Genomic DNA, 21,161 nt, shown 5'->3' with positions numbered 1-21,161 from the left:
GCCAGGGTATTGCCAGGTACCTGAACTTAGCATCTAAGAGCAGGGTAGGGCAGGCAGGGCAAATGCTAGCCTCCCCCTTCATGATCTCTCTCCTGAGCTTCTACATCTTCCTTCTCTTCTTAACCCTGGCCCTACCTGTAATCCAGCCCCAGGAAACAAAGAATCCACACAACTATTACATCAACATAAATCTAGATGCTCTTGCCAGTTCATTATATGTCACTAATACAACATTTAAGTGTTTCAGTTAAAAAACAAAAAACAAACAAACAAAAAACTTAAAATTGGAGAAAAGAGAAGAGTCACAATGACAAATATGATTGTCATGTAAGGCCCTGTAAATTCAACTGAAATGAAGGGGGAAATATAAGAATGAAAACCAACACAATTCCAGGCTTACACAGAGATTGGTAGGAATAGTGCTTTGTAAAAACATTAGTATTGAGACACACAACTTAGGTTTTGAAGGTCTTTACTTCCCACTGAACATCAAAAATAATGGTTAACCAGATCTCTTCCAGAGTGACCACTCTCACTGTGAGCTTTCCAGTCTCCATATAAAGGGGAATGAGTTTGGAAGAGGATTTTGGGTTACATGGGGCATACCAGCTAAGGAAGAGGGCCAACAGAAAAACAGAACGGAGCAGCAAAGGGACCAATGGGTGACCTAGGAGACAGCTGTTACCACTGAAGCTCTACTAAAGGGAAAACAGGTGAGTTTCCAAATGTAAACTTGCTTAGTTTGTTACGTTTAGAAGTAAAACAACTTAATGTTAATTCTTAGAGATATTACATACTCCACGGCTAGTATATTGTGGCACAACACCTCATAAATAAATATAAATACCGTTTTCCTTGTAATGTATATTGGCTCTTAAATTTTTTAGAAAATGAATGGTCTATAAAAGTATGTAAAATCATTAGTAACTAAACAACACCAACAAATAATAAAATAATACTTTCAACTCTCAGCCAACATCTCAGCATAGTTCATATCTTTAGTTACACAGATTAATGAAATTAAAAACTAAAGCAATCATGCTTGCTAACATGAACTAGTTCTGCATCTACTAAATGATAAAAGTTTCCACACATTTAACATTTTCAATTAAATTCCATTTCCTGTCTTGACATATTACAATGAAAACAAATGTCCCTATCAGAGGACTCTGGTGAGTATCTGGCCTCTGCCATCTCTCTGGGGAAAGCATATTTAGTAATCAGATTAGGTGTCTGAAACTGTTTTCAAAACTCCCAAGTCCTGTTAAACAAACACCAAGTTCCCACCTTTCAAAACTTTGAATCTTCACTGCATCAAGGCCAATTTGTTACCAGCAGCTAAGTATGGGAGAAAGCCCTGGTACTGTACTAAGATTCAGTCTAGTACTGAAGAATGATGGGCATTGGACCCCATGATATGCAAACCTAAAGTATGCATGTCTATCAGGATAGCATGTCCACTATGCTCAATTTTATCTCTAAAAGAGGAAAATTGCTTTAGGGTTACATTTGAAGAAAATATGAGAAATTCCTCACTAATGCTTGTAAGGGCATCAAAGTCATACGAAAAGACAGGACTACTTACATCAATTTTCTAGGTCACATTAAGACAAACCACTCACCAACAAATATGACTCTTAGTTAGAGCCACATGACAAATGCCACCATCTCTTTTCTAACCACATTTTGCCAACTAAACGGAAAAAAAAAAAATCATCAATTTTCATCATAGTAATCTGAGAGGAAACTACACAATTGTGTCACAAGCGATTCCTTTGAGAATTTGGTTATCTTAAGACAATTAGTAGCTAAAAAGGGAACTGTGTCCATTCCTGATAAGAGGAGAATGTCTACAGATAAACCTGGCAAGGTTTAAAACATTTATTAAAACAAAATACTGAAAAAAAAATAACTAAAACTAGTTATTCCCTCTAATGTGAATGATTATAATCACATATATTCTTATATTTTCTTACGGCATATTTTATCTTTAATAAGAAAATACACCAAATCATGATGCTAGTATTGAAACCTAAAACCAACTTTACAAGTAAACACTAAATGCTGGTCAATAATGTGTGAACAATGCACCTTCCAAGGGGAATGAAAACCAACAGCAACAGGGCAGAAAAGCTGAAACGACAGATACACTTTAACTGACCAAAACAAAACCTTAGACATTCACAAAAAACTCCAATTACAATGCAGTTCATCATTTGTCTGTATTTTCTGTCAGCTGGTGAATCTGTTAGTAAAACTTCAAAGAAAATAATCTATTTAAGCCTTTTCTACTAAATCCATAGAAATGGTAGATGACTATTAATGAATATGAGACTTCTTGTGCTTTCCATCTGAGGAGTAAAAATCACCAATGACTTTATTTTCAGTATGATAAAACCTCAAAGTTACACTAAACATCTACACAAAATGAAGCCTTCCTCAAACCCAAATCTGTAAGAAAGTATCAACAGTGCAGACTCATCATTTGCTGAGTGAAAATGGTGACTCATAACAGTGTAGACTCAGTTCTAGATTTTAATCCACAAATATATATATACATGTATATACATGTATATATATATGTGCCTTGTGTATGACAACTGTATGAAAATAGTCTCAAAAATAAAGACAATACTTGAGAAATGAAGCAACCTAATTTCCCTGATTTTGCATCCTAGTATAGGGAAAATAAGTCTTGATGCTTCATAAGTACTTCCTAAGTTCAGAATGGCCTTAACCATGCATAGTCTCCACCAGTCCTTTGAAGTTTCAACAGTTCAGGCCGAACAATTCACCTCTGGAGTTGCACCCTGTGGTCTGGAACACTTATTGATGTCCTGACTTTTCTAAATCCGGGAGTTTTCTGACCAGTGCTTGGTGGTTCATTTTAATGCTAGCAAGGAGTCCCCCTTCAATGCCATCAGAGCCAGTGTAACTGATCTCTTCCCCATTCAGAGTGGTCATATGCCCCCCGAGGGCTTTTAAGATGGCATTGCCAGCACATATATCCCACTTTTTGATGTACGTCACGTGAATATATAGATCTGCTTTTTCTTGACTCATATCAGGCACATCCAGGAGCGCTAAAACTTTATAACCTAGAAGACAAAGAAAATTTATGTTATTACTCAAACGATTTAATAAAAAGTGTGCAAAGTCTTTAAGGACACACTTGAAGGGAACAGGATCAGACCTTCAAGAGCATTCCATACTGCCTGCCGTTGCCTATATCTAAAATCATCTCCCAACACAATCATGCTTACAAGCAACAACCCCAGTATTAGGCTCCATATAGCAACAGCACAGTCAAAATAAGCTGACTAATGAAGCTACTCTCAATTCTAGCAAGCCATTTTAAAGGAGTACTACTCCACTGCCTTTCAGTAATGCAAAGGACCTCATCTAGAATCCAGTTCATTTCAGCCTAGGATGTCCACCTTTCCTAACCAAACTGAAAAAGCATCCTCTAAGGCAAAGTCTAGAAATGCAGATAGATACAACTGGGAAATTAAATTCATCAGGCTGAAAAGTGTAACTTCAACTCTTTCTACCATAGTACTGCTGAAAAGGGATTGGAACACCACTGTTTTCTGATTTTAAATTATTTACCTGAAATAAAATAAAAAATTTGACATGATCAAAGGTTCATCAAGCCAAATTCAGGTTATGATCTACTCTTGTACACATCTCAATAGTAAAAAATTAAACATTTTAAAAAATGGTTTAATCAAATAATAATATGCCAAAAACTATACATGGCTCACAATATCTGAATATTTACTACTGTCTGTTTTCAGAACTGTGGGCTCTGATTTAAGATCAGGTAGTACAAGAGCAGAGGATATATATATATATATATATTAAAATGGATGAGCACAATATTTTCATTCTCATCTCAGACATACAAGTTGAAGAATTCAGTGATCTAAGGATTAGGCATTCTAGCGATCCCTAGGATGATGCCTGACAGTTTCCTGCCATAAGAAACATCTTAAGTCCTCCTCCTTTCCTCCTCAAAAATCCACCATTAAACACATAGAACAATTATTTTAGAGTCAAGTTACATTAAGAGCAATGTACACTGGTGGCAGCATGTGTTCGCAGTAATTTATGAATAGCTACCATTAATGTAAGACTTGGTTTCTGACATGGGCTATGGTAACTCAATCCTACCGTAGAGATGCTCCATAGGAGTCTGAGCCTGTCTTCAAAGTATGAGACAACAATTTGATCTCCTGATAAATCTTTGCCCATGGTGGAACATACTATGTGACCACAAGATGGGGATTAGCAGGGGGAACATACCAGCACCACCAGCTGGGATAATTGATGTCTGGTTTCCAAATGTCTGAAGAGCAACCTGTTTGACCATCCCTGCATGAGAGCGAGACACAATGATCTTTGGGGTCTTCTCATTGTAGGAAGAACGGGCTTTCACATTTGAACCACCATCTACCATTGCCCAAGCTGAAAAGCAAAACAGGATACCCATTAGCAACACTGAAGGATTAAAACTCCAAAGCATTACAAAATTAAAATCTTCAGAACTAAGTGACTGAAAAAAAAGTCATTTGCCACATATTTAGTCATTTCCCTCAAACAGATTATTTTTCTAAGTACACTTAATTTTTCAAGTAAGAAAACAGGCATATATTAAAACAAAGCTTCCAGGTGCCCTGTGTCCCTCACAATTAGAATGGCTTTCAAATATTTGGCATAAGCATTCTGGTAATCTCCTCATTCATCACCAAATGAGCCTATACTAGATCACCTTATAACTGAATTCTTAGCTATACTGAGGCCATTTTCTTCCTTCCCTTCAAAAGTTTCAACTCAGTATAGCCCTTAACAAGGCCGTGTCACTCCTTCTGGGAAGCAGACAACAATGCCCCCCCCCCATCACTCAGCAGAGAAAGGAGGAGCTGCCGGTGGCATCCCATCAACACACCTGAAGACCAGGTGTCCTAGGGAGAAGTGGCCTGCTCTCCACAGCAAGGAAAGACATCAGCTAAGAAGTGCTAGAAGCCTCTATTCCCCATGAAAAGAACAGAAGGCAGCAGCTTAGTGGCTGTAAGAGATACAGCTCGCTTGACAGCACCTTGCTTTAAGTAAGCAGCTACAAATCCATTTCAGGAACACTCAACAAAATAAAAACACCATAGGGAATAATGGTTAGCAGAGGCAAAATATAGTACTTGTAATTTTAAGGTACTTGCCATTTTGTGTCTGTAATTATTTATAAACAGTTTCAAACGGTGGAAAAAAAAAATATCCCCAAGTTCTTTAAATTCTTTTCTAATTAGCCTTTGCTAACTATTCTGTTTTATTAAGGAGTGAACTTACAATGCTCTAGCGCTAGGTGTCAGTATTGTGTAGAAGACTAGCAATTAGTAATTCAGTATTTAAAAGGCACTTCCTATTAAATATGCAACCCATTAATTTATAACACTTTACATGAATAAATATTCCAAAGTTTTATTTTTAAATTATGGGTAAGTCTGTCTGTGGGTCTGTAAACTTGAGCACAGATGCTAGGAAGCCAGGATAGGGTGCAGATCCCCTGGAGCAGGAGTTTCAATATGGATGCTCAGAACTGAAACTTAGAGAATTGTTATGCCAAGGGCCATAATATTTGTCCTATAAGTTGATGGAAATGAACCATTAAAAGAAGGACAAAGCCTTGCAGACAATCAGCAATAATATTTATACTAACTACTCTTTCTACAAAACAGTAACAGTTTGTGCTGTCATGTGAACATGAGGCCACTGCTTATACATTAGAAGATTGGGGCAACCTCTCTGAGTGGGACCATAGCTAGCTCAGGCATGGCAAGCAGGGCTTTGGCAAGATTTGCCCCCACCCTTCCCTCTGCCTTGGTGAAAATGTTAGATTGCATTCCTAAAGCTGGCCATCTAGGATTATTCCCTTATTTGGCCACTTACTCCCCCCTGAGGCTGACTACCAAGCCAGCCATCAAAGTACTGAAGTCCAGCAATCAAATGACCCCTTTGGCTCAACTAGTTACCATGGCCAATTAAGATTTAACACCCCATCCTAACACAGGCATTTTCCTATCACCTTTATAAACTGTCATTTGCTATGAGCCCCATCTCTCTCTTCTCTATAAACAGAGACAACCAACAAATACCTATTCCTTCTCTCCCTTTTCCCCTTCTATCTCCTTGTCCTCTATATCCTGTCTTCATCTCTTAACCCCTGCCCTTTGTTTCTCTGAGGCAAATAAATCTCCATGCTGAAAACTCGGTCTTGGAGTTTCTTGAGCAGACTTCAAGGTTCCCTACATCTGCATCCACTGATTAGGCAGGAGTACACACAAAGGTCATACCCCAACTAAAGAAGTTCCCTGACATGGTCACCCATGTCTTCTCACAGCACAGTCATCACTGACCTGACCTACATTTTGTGGGAAACTAACAAACACGACTATGAAGAAAGGACCCTAAGGATCTTGTAAGTCTCGTGCTGTAGCTACAAATGGGACAGCTACTTGTGGTGTGTAAGTGTCACTCTGCTTTATGACAATATCGAGCTCTGCATAATACAACAGATTTGGCTAGAACAACTGTACAACTTTCCATCAGAGTCCAGTGTAAGAACCCCAGACCTCACCTCCAATTCACCATCAAAGAATTCTACCTAATAGTACGTCCAACAGATTTTTTCTTTTGTTGTTTTTTTAGAAAGCTGTGTTTTATCACATACTATCAGTATCAACCATAAAAATTCTCATCACCATAGTCAGTGATGTGTACAAGGGTGGGGACAGACTTCAATCAAACCCTAGAATAAAGGTTGAGTACTATAGACAAATGGTTCAGTACCACTGCCTCTCAAAGGTGCTCACACATACTTCATACCTGTATATTCAGAGAATGGCTTATGGATAACTCCTAGTACAGGTTTGCCATTCACAGCTACACACACCATGGTAGTGACATACTTTCGAAGATCCTCTAAGAGAAAACACAAAAGCATGTTTGTTAAAGTAATGTAATTAATTTCAGGACACAACAGGATACTTACTTCACCAGAATTTAGATGTGTGAAATACCTTTCAAAAGCAAATCTGCCCTAACAGGATGAGGGCTGCTAGTAGATATGAGAGCTGGTTACTTGGGTTATTCACTCAGTCCATCATTTAAGTAACTCCATTCCTTGGGGCAAATTACAGTCAAACTTAGTTTCCTAATCCGTGTAATACAGATAACAATTATCCATCTTTAGATATAAATTAAAGTAACTTCTAATTTTATAATCAAATTCAAAAATCAAATTGGAAGTTTCAAATAGTCTTGGACAAAAGGAAAAGCTCATTAATGTATACACAGGCCAGTTCATTTCAGAAAAGTTCTTTTTGCAAACAAGCTCAATATTCTGCTTTTACTATTTACGCATATAAATCAGTTTTGCAACTTTAGTTATTAAATATGTATATGCCCATGTCCTCTTTCTTAGCAGTAAATCTATGGAGTATGAATTATGGTTCAAGTTGAATACACAGAATGTCAAAGTGAAAAAGCAGAGACTCACATACTCTGGGGGCCTGCGTTAGAGTGGGACACATTAATTTTAGCATATACCAGGGAAAGGTAAGGCAGGAATTAGTTTCCACTGTGTAAGAAAGGCTGAGAAAGTAGCACAGAGATGAAACTTGAGCTGGGTAAGAAGAACATGAGTGTGAGTGTGTGAGTGTGTATGTGTTTGGGGATTGATGGGGAGAATGCTGTTTTGCTACTTTTCACTTTCTGGCTCCATACAGTTTACTACTTTGAATTCTTATGTCAGATGTGTACATAATAAAATGTGAATTCTCAATGCGCCAAGTAAATATTGTGGCTAATACCTTTCCTTAGCACTAGGTGTCTAGCAGTAAGCTGGTGCCACTGAACGAGCTAATGCTATTACAGGAACACTTACGGTATGGGAAACGAGTAAGAATCATCCATCCAGTTAAATGGCTCATGTAACCCTTAATAACTTAGCCTGCTTGTCTGGGAATCTAATCGGAGTCTTAAAGTCTAACTGGAAACGTTCGTACATCTGTACACACTGTCTGCCTTGGTCTTTCTTCTCTAGTGTATGGTGACAATCTAACATGACACTCACCCGTGTACTCCTGTGTAGCATCAAGTGGATCAATCCAGACAGTCACACTTTCTGCAGGAACCTCCTTGGGAGAAGTTATTTCCTTCAGGATGTCCTCGGGAATCTTACGATTCCACACAATGACCTCCTTGTCAGATGCATCTACATGTTCCTCAGTATTTATCTACAGTAGTTGGTGTTACAAAGGAGAAAGTTATTATTATTTAAAAAAATGCATCTCAGATAACTTACATAAATTCTTATTAATGAAAGCTTTAAAATATTTCAAGGAATTCAATGTAAAATTTAAAAAAGCATCATATAAAAATTACAGTGACATTTCATCTTCAAATACTTTCTAATCTAATATACAAGTGTAGTGTTTTGGTTAATGACTGAGACTCCAAATACAGATAGGGTTCTAATACAAATCTAGAAACCACTTATCAAAGAAGTGAGTTACTCGAAGCTAAACCAACAGCAAAAGTCCAGAGTGTCCGAAGTTGTAGCTTGTCTACAGTCCAGTTCTGGGGAGGCTGGTGGGGAGGAGTGTGCCTCAGGCCATCCTTAGCCTATATTATGGGGCTCATAGTTTTCGTTTATTGTATTTAATTAACATTTTTCATTAATTTACACACTGACCACAGTTTCCCTCCCTCCTCTCCACCTGTCCCACCCCATCCCCAGCCACTCTATCCCCATTCCCCATCCACTCCTGTCTCCATTCAGAAAGGGGAAGCCTTCCATGGACCAAAGCACTGCACATCAAGGAGGTAGGACCAAGCTTCTCCCCCTTCATCAAGGCTGGGTGAGGTAATCCAGCTAAGTACTGGGGACAGTGGACAGGTCCTGATCCCACTGCCATGAGCCTTACAAACAGACCAAGCCACATAACTGTCACACACACATGCAGAGGGCCTAGGTCAGATGGGACTCATTTGTAAAATATAGAAAATAAAAATTCAAAGTCTGAAATTATATTTTCTAAAATATTGGACACAAGCAACTACAGTAAGAATCAACTAGACAAGGTAGTTATACAAAGATGTGCCTTAAAAACAGAATTTGAGTGCTAAGGGATAAAATGATAAAATGGCTTCAAGAATTGGTTGTCCAAAACGTACCTTTAAGCAGTAAGCTAAAATTACCTTTAGCCAGGAGATGGCTTTAATACCAACACCCCGGAGGCAGAGGCAGGGGGATCTCTGTGAGTTAGAGGCCAGCCTGGAGGAAAAAAGAACGCAGGGGCTGCAGGATGGAGAGGATGCTGTGAAACCCTGTTCTGTGACACAGCTGCTCATACACGGACTCGCAACAGCAGAGGCCATTTACACAAGCCTGAGCACAAGATCCAGCCAGTTAAAAATTCCACAAAACGCCCTGTTCATAGCTGAGGAACTAGTGGTAGTTGATGGCTCCTGGGGTGTAGCCACTGGAAGCCTATCTATGCCCCAGCAGATGACCCCGTGCAATGCATATGGGAAGTACTACTTTGAGTTACTGGGTTAAAACACATTTGTAAAAGGGCTTCAATTTGGAAGAACAAAGTGATAGGAGGATTCTAGGGAGAGCTGGACTGGGGTAGTGAGAGGTGCATATGATTGAGATCACTATATACATTTATAAAATCTTCAGAGAATAAAAATATATAAAACTAACCGGTTTATTAATACCTGTTTTAAATGCTGTGATATTTGAATAAACTCATGGTCAAAATGTTTAGTAAAGCAAATTAAATAACTTATCCCCAATTTGTGGATCCCCAGCACTTATGCTAGGCAGGAGACAGGTGTACCCCTAGAGTTTTGTGAAGGAGGAAGGCTAAAGAACCACAGAATACAGTATTCAGTGGTGGTGACACATTTCTTTAATTCCAGCACTGGGGAGATGGATCTGTGAGTTTGAGGCCAGTCTGGTCTACAATGAGAGTTCCATGGCTGTTACACAAAGAAACCCTGTCTTGAACACACACATACACACACACACACACACACACACAAAAAAAAAAAAAAAAAAAAAAAAAAAACGCCACCATGGCCGCTACCGCTGTCGCCACCACCACCACCACCACCAAGAAACATAGTATTCTAAGATTTCATTGTGCTTTGGTTCACTATAGACAAAGCTAAAATGGATAGACTGTTAGTTGTCTGGGAGCAGGGAATAGAAATAAACAGACTATTATAAAGACAGAGAAAAGATTCTGAAACTGAATGATGATAGTTCCACAACTTGGATGTACTGAATTATATACTTGATGTGGCCAAATTTCATGATATAGGAATTATGCTGCAATAGTAACTTATAAACAAACAAATTGGGTTAGCTAGAAGTCTGAAAGATGGTAGTAGATTTAAAACCTACACAGTAGGCTTTAGAGGAAGTGTCTTCTAACCCTTAGAATAACAAATGTAGACCCTGAAATGAAGAGAATGTCTAGTTCATTCCTAGGCAGTTGCGAGGCAAGAACGATTGGGGTGAAAGGCACTGAACATGAGGTCTGAAAAGAGAAATCATAGCTCCAGGGTATAACACAAAGCCAACTGCCTTCTCTATATTGTCTAATAACAATGCACAGAGCATGGAAGAGTGGGAGATAAAAAATTAGAATGGGCCTAACAAACCACGATTTGCAATTATGATTAAGCAGTGAAACAACACATAAGAACTTGAAGAAAAATTTCAGATTAACAAATGTAAAATAAACACCTATCATCAACTACATTTTGGTATGTCATTTAACTTTCTTTGCTTCACATTGACTCCTGAAATTCTTGTCTGCAGTGTTCAAATCAAGGATCCCAGCTCCATCTAAGGAGAGGTCTCTGAAAATAATATATCAGCGTACCACAGGCTATAGTCTAGGCTCTTACCTCCCATTGCCACTGACAGGGTCTGTAAGTCTTGAAGATTCTAACTCCCAATTTTACATCAACATGTCTACCAAGAAAACACTTATTTAAGCCACCAAGATCATTTTCTCACTTGTTTCCTGTGATAGCCTATATATTTCTCCTATGTTCTGTACTATATTCACTCATTTATTCAACAAATATTTAATGACTATTGTACTCTTAAGTCATTTTAGCTACTGAAATGGACTGCATAAAACAGACAAAAATAATTTCCTTCTTATTTATTTTTTCTCTCATACATTATATCCTGATCAGTTTCTCCTCCCTCCACTCCTCTCCCCCACTCCCCCGATCCGTTACTCATCCATTTCCCTTCAGAAATCATCAGGCTTCTCAGGGATATAACCAGAACAAAGCATAACAAGATATCAGGCCAGAGATAAACCCCCATATCAAGCTGGACGATGCAACCCAGTAAGGGGCAAAAGTGTCACAGACAGGGCTCATCAGTTTAGAGCACTGGCTACTCTTCCAGAGGTTCTGAGTTCAATTCCCAGCAACCACGAAGTGGCTCACAACCATCTACAGTGGGATCTGATGCTCTCTTCTGGTATAAAGTCATACATGCAGATAGAGCATTCACATGAAATAAAATAAATCCCCATTCCTACTGTTAGGTGCCCCATAAGAACACCTATTTACACAACCACAACATATACACATTGCAGACCTATAGAGACTTGTAATTGTTGCTTTGGTCTCTGAAAGTCCCCATGAGCCCTGCTTATTTGATTCTGTGGGTGTGTTCTCCTGATGTTCTTGACCCCTCTACAATCCTTCCCTTCTCTTCTTCTGCAGGGTTCCCCAAGCCCCACCGAATGTTTGGCTGTGTTGGCTATGAGTCTCTGTATCTGCTCCCATGAGCTCTGAAATGAATATTCTTTAATGACAATTTGGTTAGGCACTGATCTATGAGCAAAACAGATTATCTGTCTGTCTGTCTATCTATCTATCTATCTATCTATCTATCTATCTATCTATCTATCTATCTATCTATCTATCTATCTATCTACTTTTGGTCAGTAGTATTTGGCTCTACCCTAAGTGTCTGGGTTGTCCAGCATGAGAGTCCTGGTCCTGGCCCTCTAAGCAGTGTCAGGAGACAGACATAGTTAGCCATCAGGGAAATACAAGTCAAAATGATGACTTTGAGATTCCATCTTACAACTATCAGAAAGGTTAAGACCAAAAACACAAATGACAACTCATGCTGGCAGGGATGTGGAGCAAAGAGAACACTCACCCACTGCCAGCGTGCAAACTTATACAGCCACTATGGAAATCAACACGGCAGTGCCTCAGAAAATTGGGAATCCATCTACCTTAAGACCTAGTTATACCTCTTCTGCGTCCATACCCAAAGGATGCTCCATCCTACCAAAGGCACTTGATTAAACCTATGTCTACAGCAGCCTTATTCATATGGGAAACAGTTTCCCTTCTTAATAACCCGTCGTCTTGTTAAATCATGCCATTCCTAATATTAAAAAAAAAAAAAATTTCAGCATGTAGAGATTAAATCTAGACTTGTCACATCTACAAGGTAAATCCTAGATGATCTAATGCTAACATTACGAAGAATGTCTCCCATTTGCATATTTATGCATGTACTCAAAATCTTACCATCTTCTTACAGGGGTCTTCATATTTGTTGTACTCTTCTAATACAAACTTCTCCAGCTTACAATGTCCTCTGATCTCAAATGACACTCTCAGTCTGACCTTCCTCTACTACCATAAAGATCTCTAGTGCTTTCTTCCCACTAATAAGAATTTTTCCTCTTCAATCCTCCTAAGTTCCCAAAATGACCTTGTTTGTTTGCATATTGACTTTTCTTGAATAGCCGAGGCATAAATTCTCTTGCAAAATACTCACAAATACCTGTAGTGTAAAGCAAAAGGAAGCATTCAACTAAAATTCCCTAATTAAGAATTCCCTAATTAAGATTGTATTCTTAGCCTATGGTGGTTTGCTTTTTTTCCTGTCCCATTTATTCTCCCACACTACTCTTCTGTGTTAGCAACTCTGCCTTCTTAATGTTCAATGTCTTTGTCCGTGGATTTCAACAGGGAACCAAGTATAAGAAAACGACAAAAAGCCTATGATTTCCTACAGACAACAGTACTCACAAATCACAACTACCCCTTCTTATTCCAGCCTGGCTACTCTCAAAGAAGTCATTTACGATAGGAATGAAGCTTTCAAATAACCTATAATTTTAGTGGGCAACATAAAACATTTCTAGAAACCAGAAAATTGCAAACTGACCATAGGCTATTCCTGTAAGTGATGCCTAGTCTCTTGCAATTCCCGCCCATTCTTGGCAACTATTTATCTGACATAGTTGTTTATTAGCTTTAAGTCTATTACTAAACACATATTTCTTTTGGCTAGCTGTTCTTCTATGTAAGTCTGCCCAGTGCTCACAAAATCTAGTTCTTACTTCCTTCTCAGGCATATCAAAGTTCACAGTTCCCATCTCGCTTGCTGTAAGAGGAAACATCAGATGTCCTAGTCAATGAAATATGGACAATGTAACACATCTTTTTGGCTGACGAAAAGAACAATAGTTTACCACTTTTCTGTGCCCTGTTGACATGGCAGAACTACACATTAACAACAACTGGGTCAGGGTCACAGTATGAAGGATAGCTATGTTGACAGTGTTTCTTTAGCACTGCCTACTCAGTCTTTTGTGACAAATGTGTATCTTAATATTAACTAACACTCTAAGCAGTTTGAAGAGGCAGAATAAACTCTTACATGTATGATTCTATTTAGTTTCATTCTCTTCCTCTAAAGCACAACATGGAAGAGAAACTGAAGGGAAAGATTTAAAGAGCAATGTAAGATGCATAAAAAATAATACAGTAAAATGAAAGATGCAGATCTGAAAAGAAAAAATTTTCAGGGAAGCATAAACCATTATAGAATATAACTTTAGACATTAATGTTTCACATCCATGTAAGGGATGATAGGATGCCCAGAGTTATGTGATGTATGTGAAGCTGCTATGCAATGGTAGAGGTGATCTATGGAAATGTTAATCTGTGCAACTGCATCAGGGATCAGCACTCACTTATTAACTATAAAGGTTGTTAAGTCAGTACACTCCATGGACTTATATATCTATATAACACATAAACACCTATCTATACATATATACAGGTATTCAGGCTAGTCTTGTAACTTGGACTCCAGAAAGGTAAAACAACTATTCTTCATCAGTATTATGAAAGCTCAAGGCCCTAAACACAATTAATAGCTATGGTAATTCAGTTAATTTGGGGTTTGGGGGCTTTGGGCCTTTAGAAGAATCAATCTCCTACTGTGTTTATCTATAAACAATTATATAATTAATATGGCTTTAGACATGACATTCACACACAATTTTGTATATAATTAAAGATGGGTACCCAGATTTTTGACTAAACATTATTTCTGGGTGCAGTGAAATCATTCTTCAGTCTTCTATTAATAGACCTTACTCAATCTTATACCTTGGGTTTTAGCTACACCACATCACTAACTTTCTTGGGTCTTCAGTGTGCAGCCTGAAGACTGTGACTTCTCAGCCTCCTAAGAGCCAGATCCTCCTACTAAATAGCCATCAGCTATTTTGCTGGAGAATGGCTACCTTCAAAATGTATAAACAGCCCCATACCTGTCCTAGCCCCATACTTTCAGTTACATATTTCCTACTGTTTTAGGTCTTAAAAACAAATACTTCAAAACCCCAAACCAAACTAAACTAGACTAAATCATGCTACAAGACACATTCATACAGAGGAAACTAACCAGCTCCACAAAGAATGGCCATTAAGACTTTGTTCAGGAATGGAAATAGAGCTGAGTATTTGAGCAATTATCTAGCATGTGTAAGGCTCTAAGTTGAACTCCCAGAACTGCAAAAAGAGAATAAATTAAAAACTGAAGAGGTCAGTTTCCAGCACACAAGTCCAGCAGCTCACCAATGCCTGTAGCTCCACAGGGGGACCCAATGCCTCTGATCTCTGAGGGCACTTGTGTTCCTGTGTATAAAGCAACCCATACAAAATCTTCAAGTGCTTCTTTTAATAGAAGAGGTGTTGCTTTTCCTTCATTTCTCTTGTAGGACTGGGAGTTAAACACAGGGTTTTCCATAGCTGTAGATGGTTTAGCTGCAGGCCTGGTTTAGTCATTTTGATGTCTACCCGAAGACTCATCCCTATCTATTTCTCTCACCCCAACCATAACCCACTTGGAAACTCTCCAGATTTCCTTATAACACTGCTTCCTAGTTCTCGGAGCTTCTGCTCTGTTTTCTCTATTTATCCCAAGCACTATAGTGAAGACTAAATTTCATTGTCTCACCTCAGTTGCTTTTACCCAGAACCAGGCAGGTAGCTGCATACAGCTCTCAGTTACTACTGCTTTGAAGCAGTGACAGTGCATTGCCAAACTGCTCCGGGGTCGAGCAGCTGCCCTGAAGACTGTGACCAGAGAACTGATGACAAAAGACACTTGCATTTGCCTGGGCAGCACATACTTGTGGGGAGTGCTGTCCATCTGGGCACAAACTCACAAAGTAGTAAGCCAAACACTGATTTCCTAAGGAGAGCTGTTTGGGGGCATTACAGGATGAGTTCTAGCCACTGAATGAGTTCGCATTCTACCCTGCATGTGGCAACCAAAAGTGCCACTGCCCACCCCCAACAAGTGCTCTAGAGTGACCCCCATTATAGTCTATTAAGGTGAGGCCATCACGCAGTTTCGTACTTCAAACTCCAGGAAGAGAAGTAGTGGGGGCAAAGCATAGCCCCCTCACTTTGAGAGCCAATAAGAGGGAAGAGAGAGCTGTGCCCTCTAAATGGTTACTTTGCACTAGAAAATGAACTGGAGAGCATGGGGTAAGCTTCATAGAATAAATATATAAACAAATTGAGGTGAAGCTTCAAAAATGAGCAGCATTGAGGACAGTGCTCTTGGACATTAATGTCAATTCTAGTCTAATAACTGGAGTAAAAGTAGGTAGCTCATATTACACATCCAAAGTCCACTGATGTGCATAAATGAACACAATATTCTGTTATATCAGTCATCTGACAATACCTAACCTGAACACTCAAGGCAGACAAAGATTCAACCACAAGAAAACAATTACTTTCTATTAAGGCACTATGTTAACACAACTGAAAGCTAAAAGCTTAGTGTTGTTTTAATGAAACATCACATGTTACCTTTGGTCATTATTCTTTTCATTCTCAAACATGAGAAAACTTGAGCATATGTGCATACATACACAAACATACACAGATATTTAAAAACTTACAATGCATCTGACTTGACCTTAATTTAATAAAGTAGTTATGCTTGCTACATTTCTGTTGTGGAATATTAGTTGAAGATGTCCTATGTTTGTTTATGCTGTGGAACATTGGTTTAATGATGCAAAGATGTGTTTACATTCTTCTTTGTTGCATTTGTTTAGCTTTGTGAAGCTCTGTTACTTTGCCTGTCTAAACCATCTGATTGGCCTAATAAAGAGCTGAATGTCCAATAGCTAGGAAAGAGAAAGGCTGTGGGGGGGGGCGGGGAGGGGCTGGCAGGCAGAGAGAATTAATAAGAGAAATCTTGGAAAGGGGATGGAGGAGTGGACATCAAGGGCCAGCCATCTAGTCATACAGCAAGCCACAGGGAGTAAGATCAAAAGAAAGGCATATAGAATAAACATAAAGCCCAGAGGTAAAAGGGAGATAGGATAATTTAAGAAAAGCTGACCGAAGATGAGCCAAGCTAAGGCGGGGCATTCAAAAATAAGAAAGAGTCTCTGTATATTTAAATGCATGCTTTTTCCTCCAAGAGAAGCTCATATAAGCTAAGGAGTATTATGAACCTGACTACCCATTTGCAAAATAGGTACAAATGAAATATAATTTAAAAAATTTCTATGGTGTTCAAAGTGACCACTATCTGAGCCATTAGCTAGAATACATTAAATGTATTCATTACAGTACTATGTAACTATCATCTGTCAATATCCCCAAACTCCCATTTCTTCCACAAACTAACTCTTAACGGATATTCATGTGTTTGGAAAGACAAAGGTATTTCACAAATATATCTCACATCTAGGTGCAAACAATGGTGTCATTTGCCATGGTAATAAATAAAAGGGTATGGAACAAAAAAGTGGAAATGTTCAGTGTTTTGTTTGGGAAGGCATGTGAAAACAAAATCTACTAAAGCCAATGACACCTGATACCCAGCAGTTTAATAGTTGACATCCAATGTTTCATGGAGGAAAAAAAGAGGAGACAGTGATACAAACACAGGAAAGAAATCTACAACAGTAATGTAAGAAGGGGAGAGCATTACATAAGATGTGAGAGTCTTCAATGACGATAGCTCTAATTCTTTTAAGATCAGAAGGTCAACAAATTCCAAAGAAACCCAAGTTTCATTTTTATTGCTTATCTAATCAATAAAACAGTAGGGAGCAACTTTTCTTTCCAGAAGCCAAAACTTACCTATTGTTAGGTGATACATTTAAAAGTGTCTGTTACACTGTGTGTTGTGCCCTTCCCACAGAACCTCAATAAACTGGAAAAGGCCCACTGAAAAAAAAGTCAGATTCCTGCAATCCCAGCATTCAAGATCCTGAATTCAATCTAAACTTAGTCCCAGCCCTGCGTGAACTACTTAAAGAACCCTGCAAGAAAGCGTGTTCGAGTGCACATGCACACGCACACACAAGCACACAAACACACTCATCCACAAGGCGCACAAAAAAAGAAAAAGCAGCCGCACTGAAATGATTAATTACAAGAGGAAAAAAAAAAAATCACAACAATGTCCAAAACAAATGTCAACTCCTATCCAAGAACCCTACCACTGAGAAGGTAGATGTTACTTAGTTCTCTCTGACATTAAGAATCTTGAGTGCAGTATCTCCAAAGGCTTCCTTGAAAGGCAGCTCAAACTACAGACTATTTATACTCGGGGTCTTGCTACTAGAGCTTGGGCGCTTCAAGAGCACACCCCCTTGCTCCGGATGCTCTCTCTGCACACTGAAGATTTCTACTGGCCTGGCCTTGGCCTAGTTGTCGGCCAGAAAACACGGGACTCAACAGCCATGCATGACCTCCTCTAGGCATAAAATCCTAGGAGAATACAAAGGCCCAAGGGGTTCAACCCCTTCACGTAGAAAGCAGCCCGCGGTCACTCGGCCGGCACCAAAGCCCACCCAGCTCCCCGCAGTGCGGACCACACCCGCCCATCCTCAACGCGGGTGGGAGAGGAGGAGCGTGGCTCTGAGCGGGAAAGCTACGAGCTCCCCCGGCTCCCGCACCACGCGTGACCTTGCACGCGTCCCCCCCCCCCCGCTGCCTCCCAGGACCCCTGCGCGGATCCGCGCCGGCCCCGGGGCCTGCGAGCAGGGTGGCGCCCGGCACCCACCTGCACGGTGGGGAAGGTGGTCTTGAGCAGGTAGAACATCTTGCGGTTGGACAGCACGTCGCCGCTGGTCATCTTGTCCTCGGCACCCTCGCGCGTCTTCCCCTTGGACTTCTCGTGGAGGACGTTGCTCTCGCGGACCCGCCTCACCTCCTGGCCGCCGCGCTCGGCCGCCAGCACCGCCACGGCCAGCATCTCCCGCAGGTCCACCGCGCCCCCGTCGCCTTCCGAGCCGGCCGCCCCGCCCGCCGGCTCGCCGCCCAGGCCGAAGAGGCTGAAGCGGCCGGCCAAGAAGCCCGAGTAGAGGTGGTAGAGCACGCCGAGCCCCAGCAGGAAGAACACGGCCACCCCGAGCGGGGACAGGCGGATGCCCATGGGGGCCATGGCGCGCGAGCGCGACCGCCGCCTGGGCCGCCTCAGGCCCGCCGCTGAGTCCGCTACAACGGCGCCCGCCTCCCGGCGCCCGCGCGCGCCATCGCCGCCCGGGGAGAGCCGCCCCGCGCCCCGCGCCCCGCGCCCCGCGCCCCGCGCCCCGCGCCCCGCGCCCCGCGCCCCGCGCCCCGCGCCCCGCGCCCCGCTCGCCTGCCAAGCAGCAGCCGGCCGCCCGGCCTCCCGAGTAGGCCAACGGCCGCGAGGTGAAAGGGGAGCAGCAATGTGTATCCGGGTTACGTGGAGGGGGCGGGGAATAGCCGGATAGGCCCCGCCCTGGGGCGGGCCCACAGTTGGGGGCGGGGCCTGGGCGAGGCCACCTGGCTGTTTGAGGCTGGTTCCCTCTGTCTTGTGCCACTCCAAGTGCTTGAGATAGAGCCACGGTGGGTGGCAGTGGCTTCGCATCGCTCTGGTTATTCAAAAGAGGACAGCCTGGCGCCCACCGTCCTGTTCAGATCTGTAAATCTCACCTCGGGGCTTCCAAGCTGGGCAGGGCTGATGCTGAGGGAGGCCTGTCGTTTGGTTCTTTATTTTGCAGGCCTTGTGATAGCCTAAACTGGAGGTTCACAGCCTGTGGGTCACAACGCCCTCGGGGTTAGCACGACCCTTTCACAGGGGTTGCATATCAGATATCTTGCATATTAGATCTTTCCATTACCACTCATAACAGTCGCAAAATTAGTTATGAAGTTGCAACGAAAATGACTTTATGGTTGGTGGTCACCACAACATGAGGACATGTATTAAAGGGTTGTGGCTTTAGGGAGGTTAAGAACCACTAGTCTAAAGGGTTATGTGTGGATGTGTAGATTATTCCTCTGGGAAGCTGTGAATAAGCATTACTTGATCTGGAGTTTTACTAGGGAAAACATTGGAGGATTTGCTCCTTTCCAAGGAGAATTTAGCACAGTCCCCTGGACTGTTAAGGAGGACAAATTGCTGGAGCAGGACCACTTGGTTTAAAGTGCATCTAGATGACATCATTATGAGGCACCAGATGTGGTATGATACAGATGTATTTAAGAGAAATAACTGCCTTCTACAATATCACTGATCATTGCAAATAGGAAATTCTCAATCTTAGTATTTAGTATTCAGAAGTGTGTCCTCATTTTTAAAAGCATGTGTGATAGTATACTAACTAGCCAGGAAGCCAAGGCAGAATGAGTGATGTGAGTTTAAGGCTAGCCTGAGCTAAATGGAAGTTCCAGGTCAGCCCAGTTAAAGAAATGAGATTATGTCTTAAAAACAAACCAACCAATACATTAATAAAAAGTACAACTCCTAACTGTTGAAATATTTATATAAAAACAAAATCCAACCCATCTTGCTCTTCAGTTAAAAAGCATTGGTGTGAAGTACACTTTAATCACCTTAAAAGCTACAAGTATCCAAACTTGTGGGTATCTGTTATTTGTTGATAAGTCCTATGGACCTTGACCTTCAAGTTTCTGTACTGACCAGGCACTTCTAGAATTTACCCATAGTTAGATTGCATGATTTTTTTCCCCCTGCCTGTTGATGATAACTAGCTTAAAAGTAAGGCCATCTTAAACTAAGCACCCAGGTGACTCTGTAAAAGGACAGTCCCTCAAGGACTGACAGCAGGAGAGCCATTTAATAAGTGACCAGCATGACATCCATACAGTGTAACATCACAATCAAGCTACCTGCCTTCAAAACAGATCTGGAAGTGAAGTCATAGAGTAGCTGTGGATCCTCACACCAGCATGAAGATGAAACCTAGGCTCAGCTCTATTGGCTACCACAAGCTGACATCAGCCAACCAACCAAACAAAAAACTGAGATGGGTGGTATTCATGGATAGCTCAAAAGTGTGAAGCCAGGTGGTGGTTAAAGTGGGAAGCCCGGTGGTGGTTATCAGAATAAACTGAACCGTGCTTTGCAGGGGTTTTTAAGAAGAATTTAGGGGTGTGTCCACTGACTGGGCTACTGTACATTGTATCAGTAGGGTCACGGGGGAAGGAAATAAATAAAAGCACTTGATCATGTCTGCCATAGAAATGGTATCTATGGCCTGAAGAAGAAAAGACCAAGGCACAGAAAAGGAGTTTTAAAACCATTGTTCTAAGAAATACATCAATATGTGGTATATGTAATAACTGATATTAGATAATGATAGGATAATATAAGAGATGAAAGAGTATGAGCTCAAGAAACATTTAAATGCATACAGATTGCTGTGGAGAAGCAGGATGGTTTGCTTTGCTGAGTATTGGTATTCTAAGCAAGCAGTCCATCATGGAGCAACAT

General features: G+C 40.9%; 1 protein-coding gene across 1 annotated transcript; it reads right to left on the bottom strand.

Annotated features, from left to right (window-relative positions):
- Positions 1-459: 459 nt before the first annotated feature.
- On the bottom strand, positions 460-18,982 carry Bpnt2 (3'(2'), 5'-bisphosphate nucleotidase 2). Its single transcript, XM_051197489.1, has 5 exons — positions 18,462-18,982; positions 8,129-8,291; positions 6,880-6,975; positions 4,306-4,467; positions 460-3,098 (listed from the first exon to the last, which is right to left on the bottom strand). Exons 1-5 carry the CDS (start codon positions 18,840-18,842, stop codon positions 2,827-2,829), a joined length of 1,074 nt encoding a protein of 357 aa, XP_051053446.1. The 5' UTR covers positions 18,843-18,982; the 3' UTR covers positions 460-2,826.
- Positions 18,983-21,161: the final 2,179 nt, after the last annotated feature.

Source organism: Phodopus roborovskii, unplaced genomic scaffold (assembly GCF_943737965.1).
Source record: "Phodopus roborovskii unplaced genomic scaffold, PHOROB, whole genome shotgun sequence".
NCBI classification, from domain to species: domain Eukaryota; kingdom Metazoa; phylum Chordata; class Mammalia; order Rodentia; family Cricetidae; genus Phodopus; species Phodopus roborovskii.
Note: the sequence above shows the minus strand (reverse complement) of the source record. Positions and strands in the feature narration are given on the sequence as shown.